The 27,359-nt window shown below is 40.1% G+C and overlaps 1 protein-coding gene across 1 annotated transcript in view; it reads right to left on the bottom strand.

Annotated features, from left to right (window-relative positions):
- Positions 1–4,719: 4,719 nt before the first annotated feature.
- The window catches only part of ESR2 (estrogen receptor 2), a 35,865-nt gene continuing 13,225 nt past the window's right edge, over positions 4,720–27,359 (bottom strand). The window contains exons 4-8 of the mRNA XM_033106958.1: positions 22,659–22,958; positions 19,736–19,874; positions 14,638–14,771; positions 7,145–7,325; positions 4,720–5,519 (exon numbers count right to left, since the gene is read on the bottom strand). Coding sequence (XP_032962849.1) covers positions 5,321–5,519; positions 7,145–7,325; positions 14,638–14,771; positions 19,736–19,874; positions 22,659–22,958 — 953 coding nt within the window. The 3' untranslated portion in view covers positions 4,720–5,320. The remainder of the gene's footprint in view (positions 5,520–7,144; positions 7,326–14,637; positions 14,772–19,735; positions 19,875–22,658; positions 22,959–27,359) is intronic.

The following is a 27,359-nucleotide window of genomic DNA, read 5'->3' as shown; positions in this document are numbered from 1 at the left end:
GGGATCAGCTGACTAAAACTGTTGTTTAAAAAGTCGTCAACAGTTTAAATCAGAGATTCTTAACTCTCAAAATTGTACACAGGCATTTGTGTTTATGTACCTTTTTCCAGGAGGAGGGTCCATGGTTTTCATCAAATTCTTAAAAGGCTCTGCAAACCTAAAATAGAATTCAGAATAGAACGGGAACACTACTTAGCCTAATCACTGAAATTTCTTATATTCAACTCCCGACAAATATACATTTTTAAAACCAAAATTATGAAAAGCACTTTATTTAGTTTATGTCACATTAACCTTTCTGCAACAGTTCCATAGACATTAAAGGGACACAGCAAAGAAAAAGTTGTACCTGGAGGAACACAAAGCAGATCTCACAATCTTCTTCCCTACAACAGCAAACATTCCTTTGTAAAAAGGCCCAAATTTAAAAGGCTGCTAATGGTACAAAGCATTCATCTGAAACAAATGCAAGTAATAGCCAGCCAACAGGCTCTGAGGTACACAGGACCACTGAATAGTCAAGTTAGAGGACCAATGGTCCTGGCTTACACACCCAACACAGAAAAACAAATGCAGCAGTGGGTTGTACAGTTAACAGAAGCTGTTCCAGGCCAGCACTGGCACACCTGCCCTTCCCGTACAGGAAATCCACCGTCACATAACAGTGGCTGGCCCACAAGTGAATAGGACCCTTGGAATTCAAAGGAGAGAGGAGGAGAAAGGATCCTTGACTCCAAAGCAACAAATAATGTTATAAAGAGATCACATATCACAGAGAATGCATATCTTAGAGCTGCTACTGAAGCCAAAATTCCAGCAACTTTAAGAGCTACAAAGAATAAATGGCATGTGTTTCACACTAATAAACCCAACTGCACAGGGAAGCATCAGTGCCTAACAAATGGGAGGATTTTACATGGGTAAATTCCCAAGGAATGTAGCCCCAGGAGTGTACCTGGGGAAAAGCAGTAGCAGACCGAAGGAGGGGACACAGCAGTACTGCCTCCTAGCTTATGAGTCCAGGATGGGAGGATGGGAATAGCATAATTCATCTTATTTTTCTTCACCTCTCATGGCTGCTGTTCTGTAAAAGTTCATGTGGACACCATCTAAGTTGACAAGGTACGATCTAAAAGCAACTGTAATTTAACCATCTCTCCATTATGCACTAAGATTCAGCTCGAGCAGCAGACTCTCCCATAAGCAAGTCCTATAGCAGTTACAATACTGGCCAGGCAGGCAGAAGACTTGATTTTGGTCCAAGCTTTGCCATAAGTAGTTTTATTGACCTTGAGCGGGTCAATTTACCCCTCTAGGCTTTCATTTACACATGTATAAAAGACGGGACTGAACGTCTTTGTCTACAGGGGTGTTCAAGAAATTGGGGGGTGGGTGCCACAAGCATGCCCCACTCAAACTAGAGCAGCCATGCCCATCAGACTGCATTTGATGAATGGATTCTGCAGTCCAAATCTATTTTTTGTTTGTTTGGTTTTTTTTAACTAAATTGCATAGTTACTGTCAGCACTGAAACTTCGACTGCCTGTGTTCAGTTCTGTCACTCACTGTGTGACCTTGAGCAAGTTTGCTTATACTCTATAGTTTCCACAGGCAGAAAAAGAAGATAATAGTAATTATTACAAGGGTTGAATGTGGATGTATGAGACAAAGAACTCTGGCTGGCACATAATAAGTGTTCCACAAATATTTTTAGGTACTAACGATGTTATTTTTATCATTTCCTTCATATAACCTATATTATGTTTTTTAAAGATTTTTAGTGGCTTAAAGAAATGTGCCAAATCTTATTAAATAAAAGCTTTGTTTCAAAACAGACCTAGAAACTGAAGGTTCACATTGAATTTGAAAATGTGTCACTACATGCACACTCCTTAGCAGATTTAAATAATAACAAACTTGATTTTCACATGCTAGAATATTCTAGAATTGCTTCAACTTAGCATATATCTGTGAATATATAATGTAGCTCTGCTAAGAATTGGTAACTGATTTTTTTTTTTTACTGAAATCTGAAATAATTGCCCTTCCAGCTGAGTTAGCAGGTGAAGTAATCCCAATAAAGACTAATCTCACTACAGGTCTTTTGATTTTGCATTGTTTTGTTTTTAATACAATTAAGACCATCTAGATCTGTTGTTAGACTGACTGTTAATAATCTTCTGTTGCCACCTCAATTTTTCAAGAAAAATCTCTTCAAAATTATTTTAGGGTTGAATCCTTTGTAGTTAGTTATTCCCTTGGGGACAGTGAGCATGTGACAGCCCGAGGTCAGACAGAGGGGATGTGGTGAGGGAGGAGGGAGATGCAGTTAGAACAACGTGTAAAAACTCAGTGCACACCTCCCCTGGGAGAGCCCATATGGGTCCTCTCTCCCACGAGTCTGAGTGAACACTGTTCTAATGTCCGTATTAAGAATATTCCATGGTAATTATTTAATTAAAATGTGTCTATATGACTCCATATTAGATATTTGTGTTTGGAATTAAGCCCAAATCTCACTCCTCTCCCACAAATTAAATTTCTCACGTTAAATGATCACTTATAGATCAAAATGGAGGAAGGGAATCCGGCCACATGAGTCTGAGTCAAAGCCAATGATCACTTTTCCATCATACACAAATGTACCTGGTTGTGTTTTCAGTTTTCAGTACTCAATTCCTGTTTACATTTGTCAGGTCCTATTCCCTCTAGTTAATTCCTTTTAAAAACTGAACCTGAAAACACCGAAATCCTTGCGTAGCTATGGGGGAATTTTAAGTTGCCCATGGGCCATCTGGGGACGGGCGTAACTCGCAAAAGAAGACATTTAAAAAGAAAGCACTATTAAAAAGAAACAACGAATCTTTGAAACGGACATTGAGGGTTTACCCAAAACGTGTAAAAATGGCAGCCTGACACTGGTGTCTTCCTTAGAGGACATGTTTGGAGCAGATGAAATGGGGAAAGGGCCCTAGAATATTCAAAACAAAACAAAGAACACCTTTAAACTATAGACCATGTTATCTCAATTGGCTGCTTGGCCCAGACCCCCAGTTAAGAGACATCTTTGCACCCAGGAAGCCTCTCAGGTTGGACTGACCAACCTGTATCCCCAGCACACGCAGGTTGAGACCTGAGCCAAGAAGAAAATACCGAAAGTGCGACAGCCTCCTGACAAGCTAAATCCAAGTGCAGTGAAAGGAGCCGCCTCAAGAAGCATGCAGGAATATCTGTGAAAAATGAGCAGTGGACACTGATGAGTTTCCATAAGAGCGTGCACTAGTCTGGATAAGCACAGGATCGGGCATGCACGGGTGCCTGGACACCTGAGTCCAATCTGGTGACTACCTCGGCATCTAAATTCAACCTAAAAACTTCACTACCTAATAATGCAGCACTCGATGGCTTGGACCTCATTCTGTTTTGTTTTTTTGTTTTTTTAACCTATTTCTTTACTCTCTTTTATAAACACAAGAGAATTCCATCAGCAATTAATTGTTCAAGGTTGCCTTCTTTGCCTCCCACTTCCCACGCTCTAGCCTCGCAACCCTCGATTTGTCATGGGGGGATTCTGAGCTAGCCAGAAAGAAAGAAAACTGACCTACCAGATCACACTGGTTCCCTGGTCCCTATGAAATCAAGCTTATTTTCTGTACTGAATCTCATTAAGGCTGTAATATTGAATCACTAAGAATAATTTCAAACCATCTCAGAATACAGTGTTCTCTAGGGATATGCTATCCCAATGTTTCTAAAACAGTTTTGCTCGAACTTCGTAAAATTGCACTGATATCAAAATTAAGACTTATTCAAGCTCTCACTAGCAGAAATCAACCTTTATAACATTGAATTTAATCTTCCTAATGACTTAGTAAATACAGAATGTGCTAGCCAAAGTAAACCTATTTTCAAAAAGAAAATGTTTAATCTCATATCACAAGGTAATTTTTAAAAACATTTTCATAAAAATCACGCATGATTATTTAATTGCTCACTTTTCAAAATACAGATGTAAGTCATTCTACACATTCACTATGTTCCTGAAAATCTGTATGAAAATTTCCACTTTTAAAAAGTTAGTTAAAATTATAATTTCAAAGGTACTTTATCATGTCCTATTTATGTTCCACTTGGAATAAGAACTCATATTTTACTACGTTTCTATTTCAGCCAGTCCAAAATAAGAATGTTCTGATAAGAAAATATTTTAAGAGAGCCCTAGGGTGTAAATTCTTAATGACTAAAAATAATTACTAAATATTTCTCTTTTTTAAGTGGAGTTCACAAACCAAGTCTTGTTCCAAGTAGTGTACTCAAGTCCACAGAGTTTGGCCCTGAACTTGACACTGGCATGTGTGCAGCTATTCATCCTTCCATGTAACAATGTGCCTCGCATACACACAGCCTGACTTGTCCCTGTCTCCTCTGGACGGCTGACATGGCAGTCGTGGCTGCCCCAGGAAAGAGTGGATATCACCCACACCCACAGTGGAGAACCCATTCCTGCAAACACAGGACCTTCCTCCAGCACACACACAATGGGCCCCTTGGGATGAGTTTTAAGGAAGGGCAAGTCCCAGGCAGGGAGGTTTAAATCGTAATCCTCCATGAAAGCGATCACACACACACACACACCAAATAAGTAGCAAGCTTTCTGCACGTCAAGAGGGATGAACCTGCATGAAGATGGCAGCAAGGCCTGAGGGAAAGAACGTGGTTCTCATCCCGGCTTGACCACTGTCTCCCTAGGTCATAATCCCTCTGTCCTTCAATAGTATAATAGTCCTGAAATCAGTTCTCACAGGCCTGTGTGGTAGGCGAAACACAGTTGATTGTCATCGTGGTTTTTCAATCCTACAATCATGGTCCAGAGAGCGCTTACAAAGATCTATCCTAAAAGGCTTTAGGTCTCACAATAAAGGTTAGTGCACTTCCTGTAAGTGCCACATTCTCTCCCCTTTCTGCCTTATAAGCCGTCCAGGTCAGATCTCCACCATTCATTCCTAAACCTCTGAGCTGTTTTCCAAATGGGTGGAACAGAGGTGGAAAGTGAGAAAGGGACCACACTGATATCCTATGAGGCCCAGCAAGACATAAACTCTGCGTTCCAACGCGCCCCCTAGACACAAGGAAAACTGGCTTTCTCACCCCGACTCCGGGGAAGTAGGGAGTTGGAGGCGGCAGAGTATGGTGTGTCACTGAGCCTGCTATAACTAAAGGAGGGACCAGACAGAAGGACGAAGCCCACCCACTCCCAATGGGGCTCACGAGTCTCACTGGTGTTCACACTTCAGCCGCTGACCTCTGCAGCCTGTTCACCTCAGGGCTGGGCGTCACTGAAACGGGGGTTCTGGGAGCCCTCGTTGCTCTTACTCTTCTCCGCTGGGCTGCACTCGGACCCTGTGACCAAGGACTTGTGCCCACGAAGCGTGTGGGCATTCAGCATCTCCAGCAGCAGGTCATAGACGGGGACCATGTTTTTACACTTCATGTTCAGCAGGTGCTCCATGCCCTTGTTACTATGGGGACAAAAAGGTGCTGAGATTCCTTCCTGTGAGGCAGCCACAGGAGCTCTGAAATCTTCCCCAACACAACAAGCCTCCCCACTCTCCCACCTCCCGCACTTCCCCCAGCCCTTTTTCCTATGGTACTGGCATCTGGCTCCTTCAATAGTCTACACTTCAGGGCAAGGACAGTGTCCTGTGGGCCTGTGTCCCACCACCCACCCGCCATGGCCTGGCACCGCCTGGCACAGAAAGCAGTCAATTCTCATTGTTCACGACAGTTGCATTCTATACAGTCACCCCAAACACTGAATTGGTGACTGCTGAACCATTGCTCCTGAGGGTTAGTTTCCTGAGAGCCTCTAGTCCCAACCTTTTCATCAGCTCATTAATACATAACCTTGCTTTTATCTGTTTTTGTTTAAAGGCTTTAACATATGTTGCTGATTCATTAGCATTGAACTCATGGCCTATACACTGTAGTTCGTGCTTGAAAGAAGCCTGGGTAACATTTTCTCCGTAAAGCATGTCACAGCCTTCTTGCACTTAGGAATGAGACGGCACTTCAGCACCATGTCTGGGGGCCATTTTTAGACAATAAAATCTCCAACCAAAAGCAGAAAAATGCAAAAACAGGACACTAAACAGACCATGTAAGGGACACTTGTTTACAGTATGAGAGCTGAAACAGGACGGCAGAGCCTCACCTCGTTTGACCTCAGCTGGGAATGCAAGCACAGGCAACGGAAATGTTTTTGCCACTCTGTGAATGTCCCCAAATGACCACAAAAGTACCATAATTGATTTGGGGGTTACAAATAAATGTTGGCAAGCAGGCAAATTTGCAAATACAGAATCTGTGAATAATGATGGACTGTATCTGTTCTGCAAATGGTTGAGTGCTGAATAATCATTAGACAGACAGGCAGTGGTCATCTTCATTTCCTAATCCTTGATAAAATTCTTGAAGGGTACGTTGTGTTCCCACAGCCCCTAGAATTTCCTCCCCATCTCCCATCTCCCAGCCCGAGTAGGGCTACCCTCATCTTGGGGACACCAAGCAGTGAGCATCACTGTACTGACACAAAGCCATCATCGGACATCAGCGCGGTTTACCACGGCCCTGCCTCTCCAAACCTGTCGGCTCACCAGTTCTTGTAGGTCTCATTCGTAATAGCCTACTGTATAGCAAGGAAAGAACAAGTCCAAGGAAGGCTTTGTGCATTTCCCCAGATTACCAGCCTCAAGAGTTGATCTAGGAGAGCTGAGTTTAGCCTCTTCACGAGTCATAGTGGTGCAGTGAGGGGTCCACTTTAGGGAAGAGCTGCCCCTTTTAGAACTCCATAAACAAGCTCAAACCCCAGCAACTAAAACATAGATGAGCCACCACAGAATGCCATACAGATCCTATAAAGTGCCATGTGATAGTCATTCAGTGCCCACTATGTGCCAATCTTTGGTTACAGGTGTGTGCACTGATAAAGACACCCCATTCCCTTTCAGGGGTTCATCTTCCTGTAAAGGTGACAATGCTATTATCCATCTCAAACTTGCAAACCCTCTTTCCAAAGCTCTTCACCCTCTGAGCATGCCCCCCACACCCACCACGACCCAGTGAAGTGGCTCCACGGTGACTGTACCTGGTGTGCCTGACGTGAGAAAGGAGCATTAGGAGGTTAGCCAGGCGGACGGACTGCTGCTGGGAGGGGATGCCGCTCTTGGCAATTACCCAGACCAGAGCATCGGTCACGGCATTCAGCAAGTGAGTCAGCTTCCGGCTGCTCTCAGCATCCTGGGTTGCTGAAACTAAAGGGTACATACCTGGACAAAGAATAAAAGCCACGATTCATTGCTCTAAGAAAAGGAAACGGAAGTCATGTGCTCAGACATTAAGCATCCAACTGTTCTCCAGAAAGGAGGCCAAATTGATCGGGGTTCAGACATCTGCCTGTGTGGTGAAATCTTAAAAGCACAAGTTTACCTCCCCATGGTGTACTTCCCCTCCCACCCCCCCCATGCCCCACAACTGGCTCCATGGCTGAGCTGGAAGGGCAGCCTGGCTGAATTTGGGAAGACTAAAGAAAGCCCCACCAGAATTGTGGCCTTGCCTTGTAAATGTATCCAGTTGCCTCAAACCATTACATGGTGTACCTCAGTTGCAGCCATAAACACACATATAAAGATGGCCAGAATGTGAGATTAAGTCTACTCGTAGCCCCTAGGAGGGTCCCTATTAAGGGGAGGTTAATAAATAAAAACTTCTGACCGCTGCTATGCAGCCTCTCCCACTCACTCCCTTGTGTGTGCCACAGGCAGACAGTCACAGTGGGCCCACTGCCACCTCTGTCCAAGCCATCAGCATTCCACCTCTGGTGGCACCTTGCTGGGGCAGGAAGGCCACCAATTTGGAGTCAGACAGGCCTACTTTATGTCTACCACTCTGACCCCAGACCAGTGTCCTCCAGCCTCAGCTCCTGTTGAGCAAAGATTGCTGGCACATTTCCTGAGGTCCCCACAACCATCCCACCAAGTAGCTTGCTTCCCCCATCCTGCCCTGTCCTGTGTTTCATTCCCCTCTGACTCTAGGATCTGAGATACTGTGGCCCCCCAATGATTGCAAAATAACAACTCAGGTAAACCTTCCCCCACCCTTCCCCCCCACCCCATCTCCTTAATTCCTGAAACCAGGGAAATAACTAGCTTCTCTTCTAGGCTTCGGATTTCAAAGTAAGAATAAATAGCAAAGATGTGAAATCAACAGGGGAGCTGCCAACTTTTCACTATAATGAGAATGAAAGATGGCTCTTACTCCATCATCCACAGAATTGTGTTGGCAATTTTTGTTCTCTTTTTATTGGCATTTTAAGTTTAATTAAGGCAACTCAGTTCAATTAAGGCAAGGGATGTACTGAACTACAATTACGCAAGTACAGTGTTTGACCACGTCCCTGGGGGCATGTCCCTCCATAATATCTGATGGTACAAATTTAAAATATTTATCTTTTAAACAGCCCAGGACTGCTTCTCTATCCCACCGCAGTGACACTGAGTCTCCCCACATCCTCCAACCTCCCACTGTCCCCCACGGCAGATCACTTCCACTGTGGAAGAAACAAGCCTCCACCCTCAACACAGCATGCCCCTTTGCGTGGCCAAAAGTTCAGATCTGCTTTGTGGCTCTCTAATGACTTCCCAGCTCTTGGGGTCGAGTCCAAACCACCTGATGCACTTATCAAGGGTACCAGGCTCTCCCTGCTCTTTTCATCCTCAGTTCCCACTACACCTCACCTTGAACCTTGCTTTTTAATACCTTTAACAGGTGATGCACTGCACATGCTGAGGCTTTTATTGGGATCAAGCTGAAACCATAGATCACTTGGGGGAAGGACTGCCTTCTTAACAATATTGAATCTTCTAACTCATTAGCATATCTATTTATTTAGAATTTCTTTAATTTCTCTCAGAAATGTTTTACAGTTTTCAGTCAAATTCTTTTGTCAAATTTATTCCTAAAATTTCATAATTTTTGATGCTATTGTAATGGCATTGATTTTTAATGTCAACTATTTAATTCAATTGTTTTAATTACCAATTATTCATTGCTACCAGATAGGAATACAATCGATTTTTATGCAATTCCTTTACAGCCTACAACCTTGGTAAACTCACTTTTTTTATAGATTCATTGGGATTTTCTACATGGATTATCAGGTTTTCAAATAGAGTTTTACTTCTGCCTTTCCAATCTGGATGCCTTTTATCTCTTTTCTTTTCCTTATTGCTAGAACTTCCACTAAAATGTTGAGGAGAATTAGTGAGAGTGGACATACTTGGGTCAGAATAGAAATTTGCTGTCATTCTTGTCTGTGTTCCTCCGTCTGTAACATTTTTAGTCTCTGGCTGCTTTTAAGATTTTTCTCTGCATTGTAATTTTAAGCAACTTGATTGCAACGTGCCTTGGTGTGGTTTTCTTTATAATTCTTGTGCTTGGGATTCATCAGTCTTCTGGGATTTGTGTGTTTACAGTTTTCATTAAATTTGAACATTTTTAACCATTTTTTCTTCAAGTATTTTTTTACACCCCCCCTTTCAGGGACTCCAATATATGCATATTAGTAACGATAGGTGTCCCATAGTTCCCCCTGCTCCATTCATTTTTTTAAAAACTCTTGTTTCTTTCCACTCTTTTATGATCATTTCTATTGCTATGGCTTCATATCCACTAAGCTTCTCTTCTGCTCTGCCTAATCAGCTGTAAATCCCATGTAGACACAGTTTTCACATTTAGAAGTTCAATTTGGGTGTGTGTCATTTTCCATGTCTCTCCTTAACCTGCTCATGCTTTCCTCTACCTCTTAGGTATATAGAATAGAGTTACAGTAACTGTTTTTCAATGTCCTTGTCTACTAATTCTATCATCTGTGTCATTCCAAGTTGACTGGTATTTCATCTCATTATAGGTCATATATTCTGCTTCTTTGCATGCTTGCTAACTTTTGATTGGTTAGCAGACATAGTGAATTTTACTTGGTTGGGTGCTGGATATTGTTGTATTCTTTTAAATATTCTTGAGCTTTTTTCTGGGATGCAGTTGAGTTACTGGGCAATAGTTGGATCCTTCAGGCTTCCTTTTCAGTTTTGTTTGGTAGGACCAGAGCAGCCTTTCCTCTAGGGCTAATTGACCCTACTACTGAGCCAATATGTTTCTGAGTATTACACCCAGTGTTCAGTTATTACAAGGTTTTCCCCTCTGGCTGGTAAGAACATGAACTACTAGTGGCCCTACATGAACTCTAGGGGTTGGTCTGCCTGCTCCTTTTTTTTTTTTAATTGCAATTTATCTGCCTGCTTTTTTATGGTGGCTCTTTCCCTGCCTGTGGTTAGTATCTTGTTAAGTATGAGCAGGTTAGTGCTCAGCTGAAGACTTGTGAAGGACCCTCTGCAGATCTTCAATGCCTCAGTGTCCAGCTCTTTCCTCTCTACCATGTTTCCCCGAAAATAAGACCTAACCAAACCATTAGCTCTAATGTGTCTTTTGGAGCAAAAATTAATATAAGACCAGGTATTATATTATATTATATTATATTATATTATATTATATTATATATGGTCTTATATAAAAATAAGACCGGGTATTATATTATATTATGTTATGTTATATTATACCTGGTCTTATATTAAAATAAGACCGGGTCTTATATTATTTTTGCTCCAAAAGACGCATTAGAGCTGATGGTCCAGCTAGGTCTTATTTTCAGGGAAACACGGTAGTACTCTCCCCTGAAAATCCTAGCTGTTTTGGCCTCCCCAAATTCACAACTTTATCTCCTCAGTTCAGGAAGACATTCATGTCTATTTGAGTTACCTCTCCCTATACCACAACCTGAATGAAAACTGGCTCCAGGTAGTAAACTGGGCAAAGGGCTCACGTTGTGTCCCTTCCCTTGGGGATCACGGTCCTGTGAGGCCTGTTGTCCAATGTCCAGTGTTTGTTTTATATATTCTGTCAGGGCTTCTTAAATTTAAGGTGGGAAAGTGGATTCTGTCCTTGTTTTTGCTTTTCATTTAATTTTACAAATAATCCAGAAGAAAAAAGTTTATACCATCAAATGCTTAAAATCTAGATAGAAGAGATCCAGCTCTCCTGACAGTGGAAACTTTTCAATAGAAACAGAATCCCGTTTTATAACAGCAATGCTGAACCGAATAAATTCATTTTGACAACTGTTATGCCTACCAAGCAAGAAAGGAACTGTCTTAAAAGAAGGTTTCTTAAATTTGGATTTACCATAAACAAATTGTAGTCATTTACTGCCTCAAGTGATAATTACATCACATGCCTGCCTCACTCTAATTCTCTTAAATATGGCAGTTCTGTCAGATGCTGAAGGAGGAATGCCATAGGCTTAGTCTTTCCCATTTGCATAGATGATGCTTTTAGCTTTCACAACAACACGGTATGATGTCTCACAGGCAGAAATGACTGCAAGGACCCTTGCCAAACAGAGGGCTTTATACTGCAAAGTGCTGTAACAAGTAGCAAACTACTTTCCAAGGAGCACTTTGCTGAACAGAAAAGAGTTCTGAATGGTTTCTGCAAGTAAGAGAAGCCCCATAATCTGGCATTTGATGATCCTCCTATGCCAAAGCGGGAATACACTCCTGAAGTAAATCTTCCCTTTAACAAAGACAGAAATGGCAGCACACCTGGGAGGTAATGTCTGTAGGCAGATTGAAAGAGAAGGCCAGAAAAGGTTGATTTTTTCCCCCCACGATCCTTTTCAAATGTCCTAGCTGGACATTTCCTACACGCACATCAACTTAATCACTGATGTAAGCTGGGTCCTCATATTATTATTTTAAAGGCGAATGGTAACAATAAATGTCAAGAAGGTGCCAGAAGCCCCAAAGCATTTAGAAGTCTTGAGTTTCTCTACAATTTTCATTTGTCCAACAATTTACCATTACTACTCAAAACTGTTTTCTTTCCAGAACTGGGGTAGGGAATGTATTGGTTTCATGGGAAATGTCCTCTCAGGCAGGTAGGGCCAGATTGAAACCTAACTAGGAAATAGCCAATGGTTGTCTTCAGGGTCTCGGAACCTCACCTGACCTTCAGATTCCTTCTTTGTTCCCCCTTTACCTACTTCTTCAAGACCTAACCCCATCCCACCTACTTCTTCGTCCCACCCCACCCAGCCATCTCCAGGACAGCACCTCGTCCTCTGTACCAGGGCTACTCAAAGTATGGTCTGTTTATTACCAGTCCACAAAGATAAGTAGAAATTGAGTGTAAGCATTTGGAAACTTTTATAGCAATTAACAGAGTAATTTTAAATCCATTGAATGTAATAACAAAAAAATTAAGGCTTGTATTTTGTACTTTCATTTCCCTTTTCTAGTATTTTTATGACATTTTACAAAGGCAACTGTCTATAACAATATGAAAATTAAAAAAGAAACCTGGTCCTTCACCAGAGAGAGTTTGAGAAGCACTGCTCTATAGTTGTCCCTTCCCCCTCATGAAAACTAGTTCCAATGTCCACGAGTATTTGGGAGTATTAGAGAGGAAATGTGTGTAGGCCGGAGAGGGAAAGGTCAGCTGGCCCCGGATCAGGAAGCAGCCTGGGACCCATAGGGCCACAGATTCTGCACTGAGTTTTGGCTTCAGGAACTGCTGCTTTGGCTGACTGAAAATAAAGTGGCATGATATGATCTCACGGATTCCTGTTGTTTCAAACATTAAACTCTAAGATTGGATTAAATCCAGGTAATAAAGCCCTACATGTTGCCCAAATGAAGGGATCCACAAGTCTTTAGTTGAGGAGTAAAACCTGGATAATATTATTTGAGAAAGGAAAAACAATAACCTAAAGGCCCAATAAGAGTTAACAGCTAAGCAAAGCAATGAATACGTGGTCTAGCAGCCAAATCAAACACTAGGTAGATAGTAAACTGAGCAGTATGAAAACTACATACAAACTTAAAAATGTGCACAAAATAACACTTCTTTATGTATTGCAGCAATGTTTATAATGGTGGGAAAAAAGGAACTATATATTAAGTAAAGACTCATCGATAAAGAAGTGGTTGAATAATTTAGACAATGCCTTCCTTCACTTGAAAGAAGTTAGCTCTCTCCTAGTTGACCTGAAGGGATTTCACAGTATTTTGAAAAGTAAAGAAGCAAGATGTAGAGAAATATTTGTACATAGTGTCCCAAATTTTGAAAAAATGGAAAGCCTATCTGTGTATATATTAGAGGTGAGGCATTATTTTAAGTGATTATTAAAGGACGGAAGAAGGATGAAGTCCACCCTCTGGTTGTTAATTACGATTAACTACTGGGTGTTAGAAAAACAAAGTCAAGCAAAAAGAATGATCAAAACAAAGCTTCTTCCAAAGTATCTATAATGTTTCATATAAGATGCTATGCTGCTTATGTTAAAATTATGTCCATAAGCATGTGTGTACATTTCTCTCTCTTTTTTTTTCCCTCTCTCTCTCTATCTCAAGAGAACTGTTACAGAATCGTCATCAAAGTGATGGTGGTTATCTTGGAGGTGGGTGGGGGAATTCCTAGTGATTTTTACTTTCTTCCCTGTTTGTGTTTTTGTTAGAAGTTTATAATAACCAGGTATTATTTATAAAGAAAAAACAGCAAAGCTACAACATAAACAGTTCTTAGACACCTTCCCCATTTCCCTCAAGACAGGTTGCTTCCTCCTTGGCCCCTCCATGCCAAGTTAGTTCAGGCTCCCATGATCCCTCGTGACTCTGATTGGGCCCCCCGCCTGGGTCTCTCCCCTCTCCAGGCAGTCCTCCAAACGGAAGCCAGACTGACCTTTCAGAATGCCTATGCGACTCCCCTACCTCAACCTGTCCTCGGGCTGCCCGATGCCCCAGACAGGGGGTCTCAACCTGAGGTATGCACTGCAGTCTTCAGAGCTGCGCTTTGCATCCCTGTCCCCTCCCTCTGCTCTTCCACTGCGTGACTTGTTCACCCCTGGGCTTTCATTCCACTACACCTCTTCCCTCCACCTGCCCAGCTAACACCTGCCCAACCCTAAAGAGTCGTTCAAGTATCACCCCCTTCTACAGCCACTCCACCGCCTCGCTTTCTGTTTTCCCACAGTACTCTGCACACACTTTAGTACAGCATTGGGGTCGTTCTTTTTAATGATTTATTTTCCCTCCACTATGAGCTTTTTGAAGGAAGGACTATATTCTCAATGTCTTTACCGAATGAATCAATGCATGAACAACTGAATCTGTAAAAGCAGAACCCGAACCAATAAATACACATTCATGTCAATCATGTAAAATGTCTGTATATACATTGAAAAAAGACTGAAAGGTAAACATTTTAAAGTTCATTTTTCTCTTTTCCAGCAAAGTGGCTTGAGCCACTTTTAAAATTACTACCAGTAATTTACCCAAGGAACAATTTATATTCAAGTTACCAAAAGTTAACTACACTTTAAATCTCTATAAAATGAAATAGAGAAGTTAGAAAGAAAGGCAATTTTCCCTTTTTAAATGAAATACGTTCAATCCTCTTCTTAACGCCATGCCAGTTCAAGAAACAGCATCTCTCCCCCATAAAACACGGCCCAGCTGTGCAGTTACTTACTGGAGTTCAGGAGGATCATGGCCTTGACACAGAGATACTCTTTGTGTTGGAGTTTCAACTCACGAAACCTTGAAGTTGTTGCCAGGAGCATGTCAAAGATTTCCAGAATTCCTTCCACGCATTTCCCTTCATCCCTACAAAAGTTCATTTGGAAATTATAGAAGCACAGAGCTTCAGGCAACCATCAAAGGCAATAAGGAGTGCTTTTCTTTTTAATCTTAAATTTCATTTGGTTCATGCTTTAACTATTACAAGGTGTTGATGAGACCACAGCACTCTTGGTATGTAGAATTATCTTCATTATAAAGAGGACAGGGCATTTCCTTTAAATCCCTAAAGTAAACATTTGAATAAATACTATTTAGGCAAAAGTGTGCATTGGAACTACATTTTCCTTCTACCTGTTCACTAAATGTTATCTTAGAAGAACAACATTTTTTTGATAATCTACACCATGTCAGCCAACCAGCCCCAGATATGACACCTATTACTAAAATGAGCCATTCCATATTCCCATGAGAAGACTCTGAAGTGCTCATGAGGAAGACTGACCATTACAAGAAGCAAATATCCCAGAAACAAATAATCCTTCATATGTAGGGTTTAACTCCCACTTCCTGGTGATCATTTAGATATTAAGAGACAGGTAAATGTAACTTGGAAAAAAAAAAAGCTAATAGGACATACAAAGAAATTGCAATTAGAGAAGATGCATTAGAATCAGGAAAGGAAGGTAGAAATAGAGACATGGAAATTTTTGACTTGCCAAAGATTATTTTTAAACAAAAATTTTAGACAAACTTTGAACCATATAATCAAAATTCTTGTCAGCCCTCACTCCTCATAGAAATGAATTTTTAAGTATACTTTTGAAGTAAATTACTTTAACTGTATCTAGAAAATATCAGCTTCAATTTACTGCGGCCAGACACACATTATTCTGCCTCACTGCTCCCAAAAAATTTCTATTAATCATGAGTTATACAGTTATTGGAAGTCCTTGACAAGAGCTGTTGGTCAGACGATTCTGCCACAAAACTTTCATTTGCTTCTAGAAGCCTGCAGCGCACAAGGGCCATGGTGGCAGCAGTGGGTTCCTAGGAGCATCAGGTTTAGTCTCCATAGCAGCAGCCCCTGAAGGGGACCTGAGATCTTCCAAGAACTGGTGGCCCCCCTCCTGCTTCCATTATCCCCAAGCCAGGACCTTTCCAGTGGTGGTGGTGGTGGTGGTTGGGGAAGGGCCTCTGTAGAATTCAAATGAACTGACACCAGTGGGCGCCAAAGCTGGTGAAACCTAAGCCATCTGGTGCTCTGCCAGGACAGCAGCTCTCCAGAATCCTGCATCCCACAGCATTCGCACCCTTGCAGACACAAAGCTACAAGCATGCAAACTGCTCATTTTGGCAAAACAGCATGGTAACTTCTGCAACCAGTTGAGGTTTTCTGAGAGTACACACGTTAAGTGATAAAACATTAGTGCTCTCCTAGAAGTCACTCATAGAGGGGAATCAGAGCCCTACACAAAGGATTCCAGAATCTGTAGGCAACCCCGACTCTCCCCATGAGCCATCCTCCCATCTCCTCTGCTCTGGGCTTTCCCAGGCAGCCTGCTGCAAGCGTCCAGTAAGGATGATGCATGCCCTGCACATAGCAGAAGCACAAGAAATACTTGTTCACTGAATGCCCGTCATGCCACATCATCAAATCACTCTGCCTTGAGACAAGTCATTATTGGAAATTGTAATTGTTGGGCTTGAGGACATTTGATCCTGAGAAAAGCTGGGTTTAAAATATCTCTGGGGACAAAAACAAAAAATCTACCAAGTCTGCATTGATGGTTTAATAGTGGGTTCTCTACTCTTCTGTGAGACTAAATCAGAGGTTAGGTCATGCGTGTGCACACACAAATACAGACACACACATATCAAGTCGTATAATAAGTGGACCCATCTGAAATCAATCCTATTTTATAGAAGTTGCCACCTGTGACTAAGAACATGTCCCTAAACATTAAAATTAGTACAATTTCATCATTAAAACACATGCCATTTGTAATGCAAGTTCATAATTCAAAAATGGAAGGAGCATTTACATTCTAGGGCATCTTAAGCCCCAATAGATGCTGTAATTTACAGTAATCAGAAGATGTGTACTTTGTGGAAAAAGTAAATTTCTAAACCAGCTCTAAAGAACTAGGTCTGATTACTTTCTCTAGCAGCTATGAGAGCCAACCATTTCATCCAAGGGGTGGCAAGGTTAGAATATTTTTATTTACATCACAGACTGTAGAAACCAAATACACTTTAAGAAAATAAATGAGAAATGTAGGGGCAATAAGGTACAATACCTTATAAATGACACCCTAATAAACTTTTACTTTAAAATGAGTTATATAGAACAGAGTAAAGGACTTTAAAGTAACAAATTAATTACCTCTATTCCATTTATTTTGTAACTATGGATTGACACCGAATTATGATTAAGAAATTAGGACAGGATTAAAAGATTTGCATTCAAGACAGAGGGTATACGAGTTGCCTGTTAAAATATTAAAACAATATATCAATTAAACCAACCTACTCATGGAAATTTACTTTTGCACACCATTTGTCCATAAACTAGTTTTAAATAAAAATAAAATTAGTAGTTTCATGTAGACTATCTTATTATTTGACAACCACCTCTTATAAAAGAAAAACATTTTATTTGATACCAAGGACAAAATGTGGAATGAGTGAGCCTCACTTTGAGGTACACTATTTCGTACCTACATATATGTCCAGTGGCAGCACACAAGTGGCTATAGACCACAGGTTACCTCTGTGTGGGTGGCAATGGGGCTGGCGGGCTCAAGGGTTAGCACATGGAAAGGACTTCAAGATTGAACTCGGATGAAAATTATCTGAGTACAAAAGTGAACTGGAAATTTAGAAGTGAAAGTTCGGTGGATATCTTGAAGAACATTCACTATACAAATAACTACCAGCGTGAATGCCAACTCGGTACATTCACAATTACGTATATGATTCCATGGAACTCCATACATATCCATAGTGGGGTCTAATCCCAGATTTAAACTCCTCGGCTGTTTCAATAACATTTAACATTAGACAGTTTCCTGTTGATGCTAAGGAAACCAAGTGTCTTCTCATGTGTGATTTTTTTTGAGCAAGTAGAAGCTCAGATTCTGTGGTAGGTCTTCACCTCAGTTTGTGATTCTAGTGGCTACTAAAAGAAGAACTACCTTGTTAGAAATAAGGTGAGAGAACCAGATTTTCCTTTCATCCTCAGTAGGTTCAAGTTTTCTCGCTGCAGAAGCCTCAACAAGAATAAAGGGAAACATTATAGTCTCAGTCTCCACAAATTGGCTAATTTAGTTGTATTCACTGCTTGTATGGTCATATCACTAATTGAATGAACTCTGATAGGACAATCCACCAAAACAGTTATTTTCAAGTAATGTGAAAATTATTCATGCTGCAAAAAAAAGATTCATAATAGAATTTCTTTATGATGCATGATCCATGACTATCTGAATAAGTAACATTTTGAACATTTTTTAATAAAGAACTCCCCCGAAAATATACTCATTACATAAAAATATATTTATCTGTATATAACAGATGCACTAAAAATCTTAGATTTGAAATTCTACTTTACAGAGTTAATGTGTTAAAACAGTAATAGGAATTGTTAACAAAAAATAACCACCAGTAGGCACTCCAAAATAAATGCCTGCTCAATGCCTGCGTTTACAATTCCCAAGAACTCCTCTTCTATAGTCAATCGATGTACTAGATTTATATGTTGTAAAACATAATACTTTCAAATATTTTTAAAGGTCCTAAATTAATTAAAAATTGGCTCCTTTTCTGTGCCATCTTTAAAAGAAATGTGATTAGCACTATCATTTCCATTAACTTGCGCCTGGTTTTAACGACCATTCCTTCCACTGCTATTGCTAAAAATGCTACACACTACATGCAATTAGAATGAGTGAAAGCACATTAAAATAAACCTGGCAGGTTTGTAAGGATTTTATCACTTGTCCACATAGTTGATGATGTAGTTGGTCCTGATAGGCGGAAAGAACAGCAGGACCCCTTAAAATTATAACATGAAAACGGATGTTTTTTTGTTTTGTTTTGTTTTGTTTTTAGTTTAGGTGTACAAAACAATGTAATACTTACACATTTTCAACCCTCTGAGAACATTATCCTAGGTGAAAATGGAGTTTTTAATGCAGAAAAATCTGAGCTGACTGACACAATTGGTGGCCTGAGACCCTGTAGGACATAGGCCCCTGTTACTGCTGCTGCACTGCAGGTAAGAATGAGTCACAGCAAATCCCATATGATCTCACTTACATGTGGAAGCTAAGAATAGAATAAATGAACAGACTGATCAGAAACAGTCTCAGAGACATAGAGGAAAAACTGAGGGCTGCTAGATGGGAGGAGGGGTGGGGATGAGGGAGAGGTCAGGGGATTAGAAGCACAGTTGGTAACCACAAGATGGCCCCGGGGGTAAGTGGCAGCTTGGGGAATATAATCAGTAATGTTGTCAAGTCAGTTTGGGGAACATAATCAGTAATGTTGTAAAGATTTTATAGGGTATCCGATGGCACTTGTCTTATTAGGGAGACCACTTCAGGGACGGTGTAGGTGCCTGATCACTGCACCTGAAGCTGAATAATAATGAATGACAACTATAATTTAATACATATATATATATAGTCACAGGATGTGGAGTACAGCATAGGGAATAGAGTCAGTGGAACTGTAACAGCTGTATACCATGTCAGAGGGGTGGTAGTTTGGGGGAGAGGGGTTATCACTTTGTGAGGGATATACATCTCTAACTATTACACTGTTTTGTATACCTGAACTTAAAAAAAAAAATTTTTTTAAAGAATGAGTCACAGGACATTGAAAACTTGTACCCAGGCTCTACTTGTTGTTGATCCAGTGAAGGAACTCCTGACATCATCACCCTTTTAATTGCCCTTCTAGGTGTGAGGTTTGAATTGCAGCACCCAGGACTTGGTTCCCACTCACTCAGACAGTCGGAGCAGTAGCACCATGCGTCTTTCTCTCACCTGTCCAGAACGAGGTCTGGAGCAAAGATGAGCTTGCCAGGGTGGTCGATGGAGCGCCACATCAACCCCACCATCAGCACCTCCATCCAGCAGCTCTCCAAGAGCCGTACTTGGTCGTACAGGCTGAGCTCCACAAAGCCTGAGGAAAGCAAGAGGCTGTGAGACAGGCCCGCCCTTCTCCTCGGCTCCCTGTTTCTGCAGAAACACAAGGGCACGTTTTCAAAAGCTGTCAAAACACAATGTAAGGAAACAATCGATATTTTAAAGATGGGGTTAAATGCTGACCACAGGAAGAAAATTTTGAACTTAAGGTGCGCAACTCACAATTTCCAGTCTTGGACCACTTCTAGAGACAAATATACTCCATGTAGAATTTGTGAAGAACTGTTACCTGGGCTTATGCAGCTCCCCAGACAGATGCTGGGGAAGAACAGAAAGCTGGAACCAATTGTTGTTAGTTATATCCTAATAACTGCTCTCCACTGCTGGGCTGTCAGCCGGAGGAACTGCCTGTCTGGTCCAGTCCATGACTGGGGCTGGGAGGCGGGGGCTGGGGGGAGTGTGTGTGCAGAAAGAACAGGGCCAGCCCCTGAAGGAAATCAAGGCTTCACCGAAAAGAATTTCTCTGATTGCTTAAAACTGCCCACCCAGGGTTAAAATCACTCTTCTTGGAGTAGGAGCGCTGTCTCCAAGCTATTCTATCCTGAAGAGCAAATTTAACAACTGAAGCAGGTTCCAACAGCCTGATATAGCCTAATAGCATGCATTGGTCAAAGAATTAGAAAGAAAACAGATAATCCCTAGGGAGGTGAATGCTTCAAAAGTAAAGCATAGATCTCTGGTGCTTTTTCCACAAATCATGATAAAAGGAAGAGGCAGTATAATATAAACACGGTCACCAAACACACAGCCTTGGAGTGAAATGGACTCCACTAAGAATCCCAGTTCAGCCTTTTCCTAGCGAGTTACTTAATCTCTTTTTAAGTCTTTGTTTTCTTATAGGAAATATAAGGGTAACAATGCCTGCCTCTGAGAGTTTCCTACAGATAGGATCCTTCATCATCCTCACTTTACAGATGAGGTGACTATCGCACAGAGAGCCCATGTGGTTTGATTCTTTGAACAATTTATAATGCAAATCTGTGAGGAGAGTTAATGGAGTAATGAATGGAAAGATGGATAAATCCTTTCCAAAGCCACATCCTAGGCTCAATTCAGTTTCCTAATATGTGTACACATTCCAACCTCACCCACAGTTATAGACAATAAGCCTACCAAGGCAGACCAAGCTTTTCAAACTTGTAAATATTCAACAAGATCAAGGCTAGGTGATATTTTAATATTTTTTTTGGTTTGGACAATGACTATATTCGCTGAGGGGGGAGGGATCACATCTCCAGATAACACCTAAGTTTTTTGAAACTTTTCAAAACACCAGGCTTAAAGAGGGCTGAATGCAGCTTTAGAATTCGATTTTGTTATGGCACAAAGAAGCTGCACAGCTCTCAGCAATAATCAATTTCACCACCATTCTCCATGTGGGGTCCTGAAAAAATCGTGTCTGGAATACTTGCAGAGCAAACACTAGAGGAAAATGCATTGGTATTGTCTTCTATGGGAAAAAGCAGAGAAAGTAAATATAATTCTGGCAAAGGGGAGGGTGCTAGACTATCAGAATAGACCCAGAAACCAGAAAATCCTCAGGCAGCTCAGAAGCCAACAAATGACCCTGAAAGATACTATTAATATTAGCCTAGGCCTGATTCCCACAACTCTTAACCTCCCAACTGCTCTTCACCCAACTTCTCACTCCCTCCCAAGCACAATTTGCCTAAAGCATTTGCTGCCCCCCCACCCCCCAGGCCATGGGAACTGTCCCTTGTGGCTCAGCACTTGGACAGAGATCTCATATCTCAGACAACTGTACAGTGTGCATGGGGAAGCCCTTTCAGGAGGATGATGGTTTGCTGCCATTCTAAGTTAGAAGCCTAAATTCACTCTTTCACTGAAATACCAGTTCAAACAATAATTAGGTGACAATTTTAGCACAGTGCAGTACTTTAGCTACGTATCACACACTGGCCTGGGGAAATGATCACATTACAGCTTGGAAAATGCAGGTTCCAAATGACAACTTGTGAATCATCTAACCCATTTTTAACTTGGTGGCATTTCAGGTTTATTGATGATTCATGTTACTTCAGCCGCTGAGTTACTCTATTTGTCCATATATCTTCATTCACGTACATACTGAATCTTTCTCTATTAGAACAATAGTTCACAAATTCCTATTTAGCATCTGATAAACCTTTCACTTTCACACTGATCATACTGCATCCCACCCCACCCCCCCAACCTGCCTACACCCCTCCTCTCAAGGTGAAAAGTCCACCGCCAGGAGACTGGTCAATGTGGACCCCCAATCCCGGCCTTTTAGACCATGTTCCAGGTCCAGAACCCTTGAATTTCCTGCCCAAATGGCCCCAAGCCCACTTCCAAAGCCTGGTTGGGTCTTTTTCCTGGTTCATCCTCCCAGACCAGGGATGAGAGGTGACCAACGACTAGTGTCTGCAGGAGATGTGGACATGCAGGATGTGGTGTGTGGGATGGATCTGGGGGTGTGGGGGAAGAAGAGAGCTGGCACTAAATGGGGCTCTGTCATATACAACTCTTCCTGCACTGCCATGTCTGGTACAGAACTCAGAGGAGTCCAAGAATTCTAAATCAGGACCTGGCCATCCAGGACATGTGGACGGTATACACAAGACAGGAAGAAAGCACATATTTCACTTAAAGGTTATAAATCAAACTGGTAAATACAGAGACATCTTTTGTGGATCTCCATTTTGTATTGTTGCCCTGTAAATGCGAGGCGCAGGCCTTTGTACAAATAAATGGGAACCTAAGACACAGGAAGCCCTACCCGGAATTTTCTTGGCCCAGCTGATCATGTGCACCAGCTCCTTGTCCGCCAGCTTGGTCAGGGACATCATCATGGAGGACTCGGTGAAAGGTGTGTTGGGGCGGCTGACCAGCACGTTGGGCGGCTCCGCCTCCAGGAGCGTGAGCACCAACTGCTCTGGGCTCAGGGCGCTCAGCAGCAGCTCCTGCACTCGGCTCACGTGTCCACCGTTTTTCTTGGCTCTGCTCAGGCAGTGCAGCTGCTCCTCGGAATTTCTCTGCCTCCGTACTATGCGGTACCCACACCTTTCTCTCCGGGAGCCTAAAGTGGAGAGATGATAACAACACAGTATTTCCCCGTCCCTTCCCCCAACCTAGCATTCAAGTTCCCTGAGTCACTAGGGTAAAAATGAAGCAATGATGTCATTGTGAGACCTGAGACTAGTCTCAGAATGTGTCTTAGAAACAGAAAACTGATTTATTTTCTGGAGCCTGTGGGGCATGTACCAAAGATTATTACATTTGTGACTGTATTCGCAAATCAATAATATGACTCTTTATGGACGATAGCCCAAATGATCTTAGGGTCGCCATTTCAAGGTCATCTATGGATAGTAAATCCATTTCTCTTTCAAAGAGTGCTGACATACTTCAGTTTCCAAACATGAAATTAGGAATTTTCTTCAGGCAGAAGATGGGGAAAAGTTAGGAACTGGACATTGATATTTCCAAACAGTTACCAAATATCACACTTTTATACTATATTCTTAAAATGTGTATGTGTGTATATTCTTTTTATATACACAAATAAGTATATTTGAAATAATAAATTATTATTATTATTATTGTTATTATTATTATTACTTTTAAAGAGAGCACAGCTCACAGTGGCCCATGCAGGGATCAAACCAGCAACCTTGGTGTTATTAGCACCCTGTTCTAACCAACTGAGCTAACCAGCAATTGAAAAAAATCTGGGAAATAAGAAAAGCACAAGTTTTGGCATAAATTCTTTCAGATTTTTATTGCTTTTTTATTTTTCTACATTTTATATACAAAATTAGGATCATAGTATACATACTATTTTATAACTTGCTTTTTCTCTTTTTATTAAAAAATGTATCATTTAAAATAGTCTAAAAATCTATATAACATTCTGTTCTATGACATACCATCACTTATTTAAAGTGTCCTCTGTTGACTGAAATCTAGGTTGTTTCTAATTTCTTTGCTACTATAAATATTACAATGAAAATGCATCTTTGTACATGTATCCAATTACTACTTCCTTATGATAAATTCAAAGAAGTTGCTGAACCAAGGCATATATACATTCAAAATTTTGAGACATATTGACAGGTTACCCTCCAAAAGTATTTTTAAATTTATAATCTAAATAATACTTTGAGGTTTACCTATTTTCTCATAGCACCATTGGGCATTAAAGATAATTTTTAATCTTTGATAATCTGACAGGTGACTAAATAACCTCATTTTACTTTGTATTTTTTTAATTACTAGCATGGTTGACTAAAAATAGATAATTTTTGTTATATGCAGTATTTGCCTTATGTATCTTTTAAATTTCCTCATGGTGTCTTTTGTCATAAAAAGCTTTACTACATAGTCAAAATCTATCTTTTTGTTTCACATCAAAATTATACAAATATTTTCTTTAAGCACCTTGCAATTCAAATCTATTTGGAGTTTCACGTATGTTTGTATCATGTCATATTATACTTCATGTTATGTTTTTCCAAATGGATGTACAATTTTCCCAATACTATTTATTGAATAAATTTTTTCCATTGATTTCTTTTATAAAATGCCTTGTCATTTAATAAATAATAGCATATAAAAGTGTGTTCTTCTGGATTCTCTACTCTGTTTTATAAATCTATTTCTATTTCTGTGCTGGTATTAAAATGTTTCAGTTACAGTAGGTTTTTGGAGAACACAATGGGATAATGGCTTTAAGATGGTGGCAGAGGGGACAACCCTTCAATTTAGAATTATAGTCCCATCTAAACTATCATTTAAGAGTGAGGATAAATGAAAGACATTTTCAGTTAAAGAAAGATTGAGAAGATATATCACTCACAGCCCCTTTGAACTAACTATTAGGTTGGTGCAAACATAATTACAGTTTTTGCAATTTTTAATCTTTTAAACTGCAATTACTTTTGCACCAACCTAATACTATACTGTGTTGTTTGGGATGGAGAAAAATGGACCAGAAGGAAGCAATGAGATTCAAGAAACAATGGTAAGAAAATAAATTGGTAAGTATGAGATTAAATCTAAAAAGCATTGAATGAATTAAATAATAATAATCAATTTTTGGAGGTAGAGAAACAAAGTAGAACCAAAATACCAGACAATTACATGTAAGATGTAATTTTTGTTAGAATTTTCTAAAATTCTTTATTTGGGATGGGAAATTTCTATTAGAGAGGCCTGAATTCTAAAATTAATCAAGAATATATGTTAAAATAGAAATGTTGTCACTAAAAGAGTTGAAACAGAAAATATGACTTCTAATAGAAAATGGGCAAAAAATGTGATCAACTCCAAAAAGGAAAAAAAGTAGAAAATACATGAATTTTTTAAGAGCACAAAATAAGATGAAAGAAAAGCACCCAAATGTCAGTGAAAATAATAAGCATAAGTAGTTAGATTCATCAGTTAAGAGCAAGTCTGACATCATACATATTTTTTAACCTACACATAGACTAGGATACATCTAACATACAAAGATACATCTAACATACAAAAAAACCTGAAAGTAAAGGGACAGAGAAAGATGTAATAGGCAAAACTTAACCAAATAAATTAGAATTAGTCTGTCAATATCAGACAATATAAACTTAAAAAATCATTAGCAATAAAGAGGATCATCAGTAGATTATAAATGGAAAATAAATAATTCAAAACTCATGCACATCAAAACAACAAAAGCGGTCTAGAAACATAACACCAAAAAGTGAATGAAAGAAAAAGAGAAATTGACAAATATACCATTATTATAATGGAATATTTTAACATATCTCTCTCAGCAACTGAGCAAAAAGTTAGGAGAAAAGTCAGAATTAAGAAAATTTGAACAGCACAACAAACAAGGTTGATCTCATAGACATTTGCAAAAATTATCACATACTAGGTCATGTGATAAAATCTTAACTAAAAATGATATCATATATCATTTGTGATCATCTGACCACAAATCAACAATAAAAATATAACTTCCAAACCCCTATAAATTTGAACACAAAAATATTTCTAAAGATCCATTGGTTAAAGACCAATGTAAAATGAAAATTAAGAAAGACATGTTATAAGTCAGGATGTCATTAGATGGGTACAACTTTTATACAAATTTTCCCTAAAAAATCATCTAAAAGTTAAAATCTGCAAAATGCCTAGTTTCTATACTCCCACCATTGTACTGTTCATTAAATTCAATTGCTCACATTATATTTATACATACATATGTTAATTAGGAAGTATGAGAAAATTTAAATTGTTTGCTCCCAAGAAAATTTATTTGAATTTCCCCTTATCCATGGCTAACTGCCCTAGAAGGAAGGGCTCTATCTATCCATGGATATTTGAGTCAAATTTATTACTAAGAAAATTAAATCCTAAAACATAATTCATTTTATTAGTCATCAGCTGGAGTGTTATAGACTGGTAATATTGATTACACCCCCATGGTAAAATGGAATAAAATGTATGGTTTAAGAAAGCACCTTTCTGATCACACGTCTCTTTTGTATACGAGGATAAGGAGTTTACAAAACAGGTTTACAAACATAGTGAAAGGTTTTGAATCCATACATTTGAATTTATTTGACCAATTATCACTGACAAAGCACTATGTATTAGGCCCTATACTGAGTTCTGGTGTTCTAGAATTAACAAAATGAAGCCCTTGACAAAGCACTCACATTTTTCTATCAAGGACATTTCTAGTGTCATGACTGTGACACCTCTGTAATCTAGGCAGAGTCACTCAATGTGCCTCTGAGTGAGTTGAATGAGAAACTACTAAATAGGAGCGCTGCGTATTAGAAAGTGCCCCAGGGAAAAGATGATGATGATGATTACAACAATGGTAAATGATAATAATGGCAACTAACATCTATTGGAAGCTTCTATGTGTCAGACATTATGTATTGTACACAGATTATATGTCGTTCTGCTACCATCCTAGAGGGTAGGTGCTGTTACTATCTCCAGCGTATCTAGGAGAGACCAGGCACAGAGAGCTCAAATAACTTCCCCAAGGTAGAAAAGTTAGAAAATAGCAGAAGCAGGACCCAAACCCAATCTGTAGTCTGAATCCAGAGCTGGTGCTTTTCGCCACTATTTTATCCCACCTCCCTATCAAACCCCTTTTATGTGTATCCACTTGTATGCAGGCAAATAAAGAGATGGCTTCTGAAAGATGCTGAACTATCATCTCAGCACGGGGATACAGACAAACACATGGCTATTCAGATTGTTTTCTTGGCTTTTACATTTCAGGACGTCCTTATAATAAAGCCTTATCCCTGAAGTTGGTCTGGGTGGGTACCCTCCTGCCATGTAAACACCATAGGAATACCTCAGTAGAAAAGACAAAATTGGAAATACAGAAAAAAAAAAAAAGATAACAGAAGAGACATAACTTCTGAATAAAAACAGAAAGTGGAATGGTGCAGGAGCATCTGGAATGCAGGTA

This window comes from Rhinolophus ferrumequinum, chromosome 6 (genome assembly GCF_004115265.2).
Source record: "Rhinolophus ferrumequinum isolate MPI-CBG mRhiFer1 chromosome 6, mRhiFer1_v1.p, whole genome shotgun sequence".
NCBI lineage: Eukaryota > Metazoa > Chordata > Mammalia > Chiroptera > Rhinolophidae > Rhinolophus > Rhinolophus ferrumequinum.
Note: the sequence above shows the minus strand (reverse complement) of the source record. Positions and strands in the feature narration are given on the sequence as shown.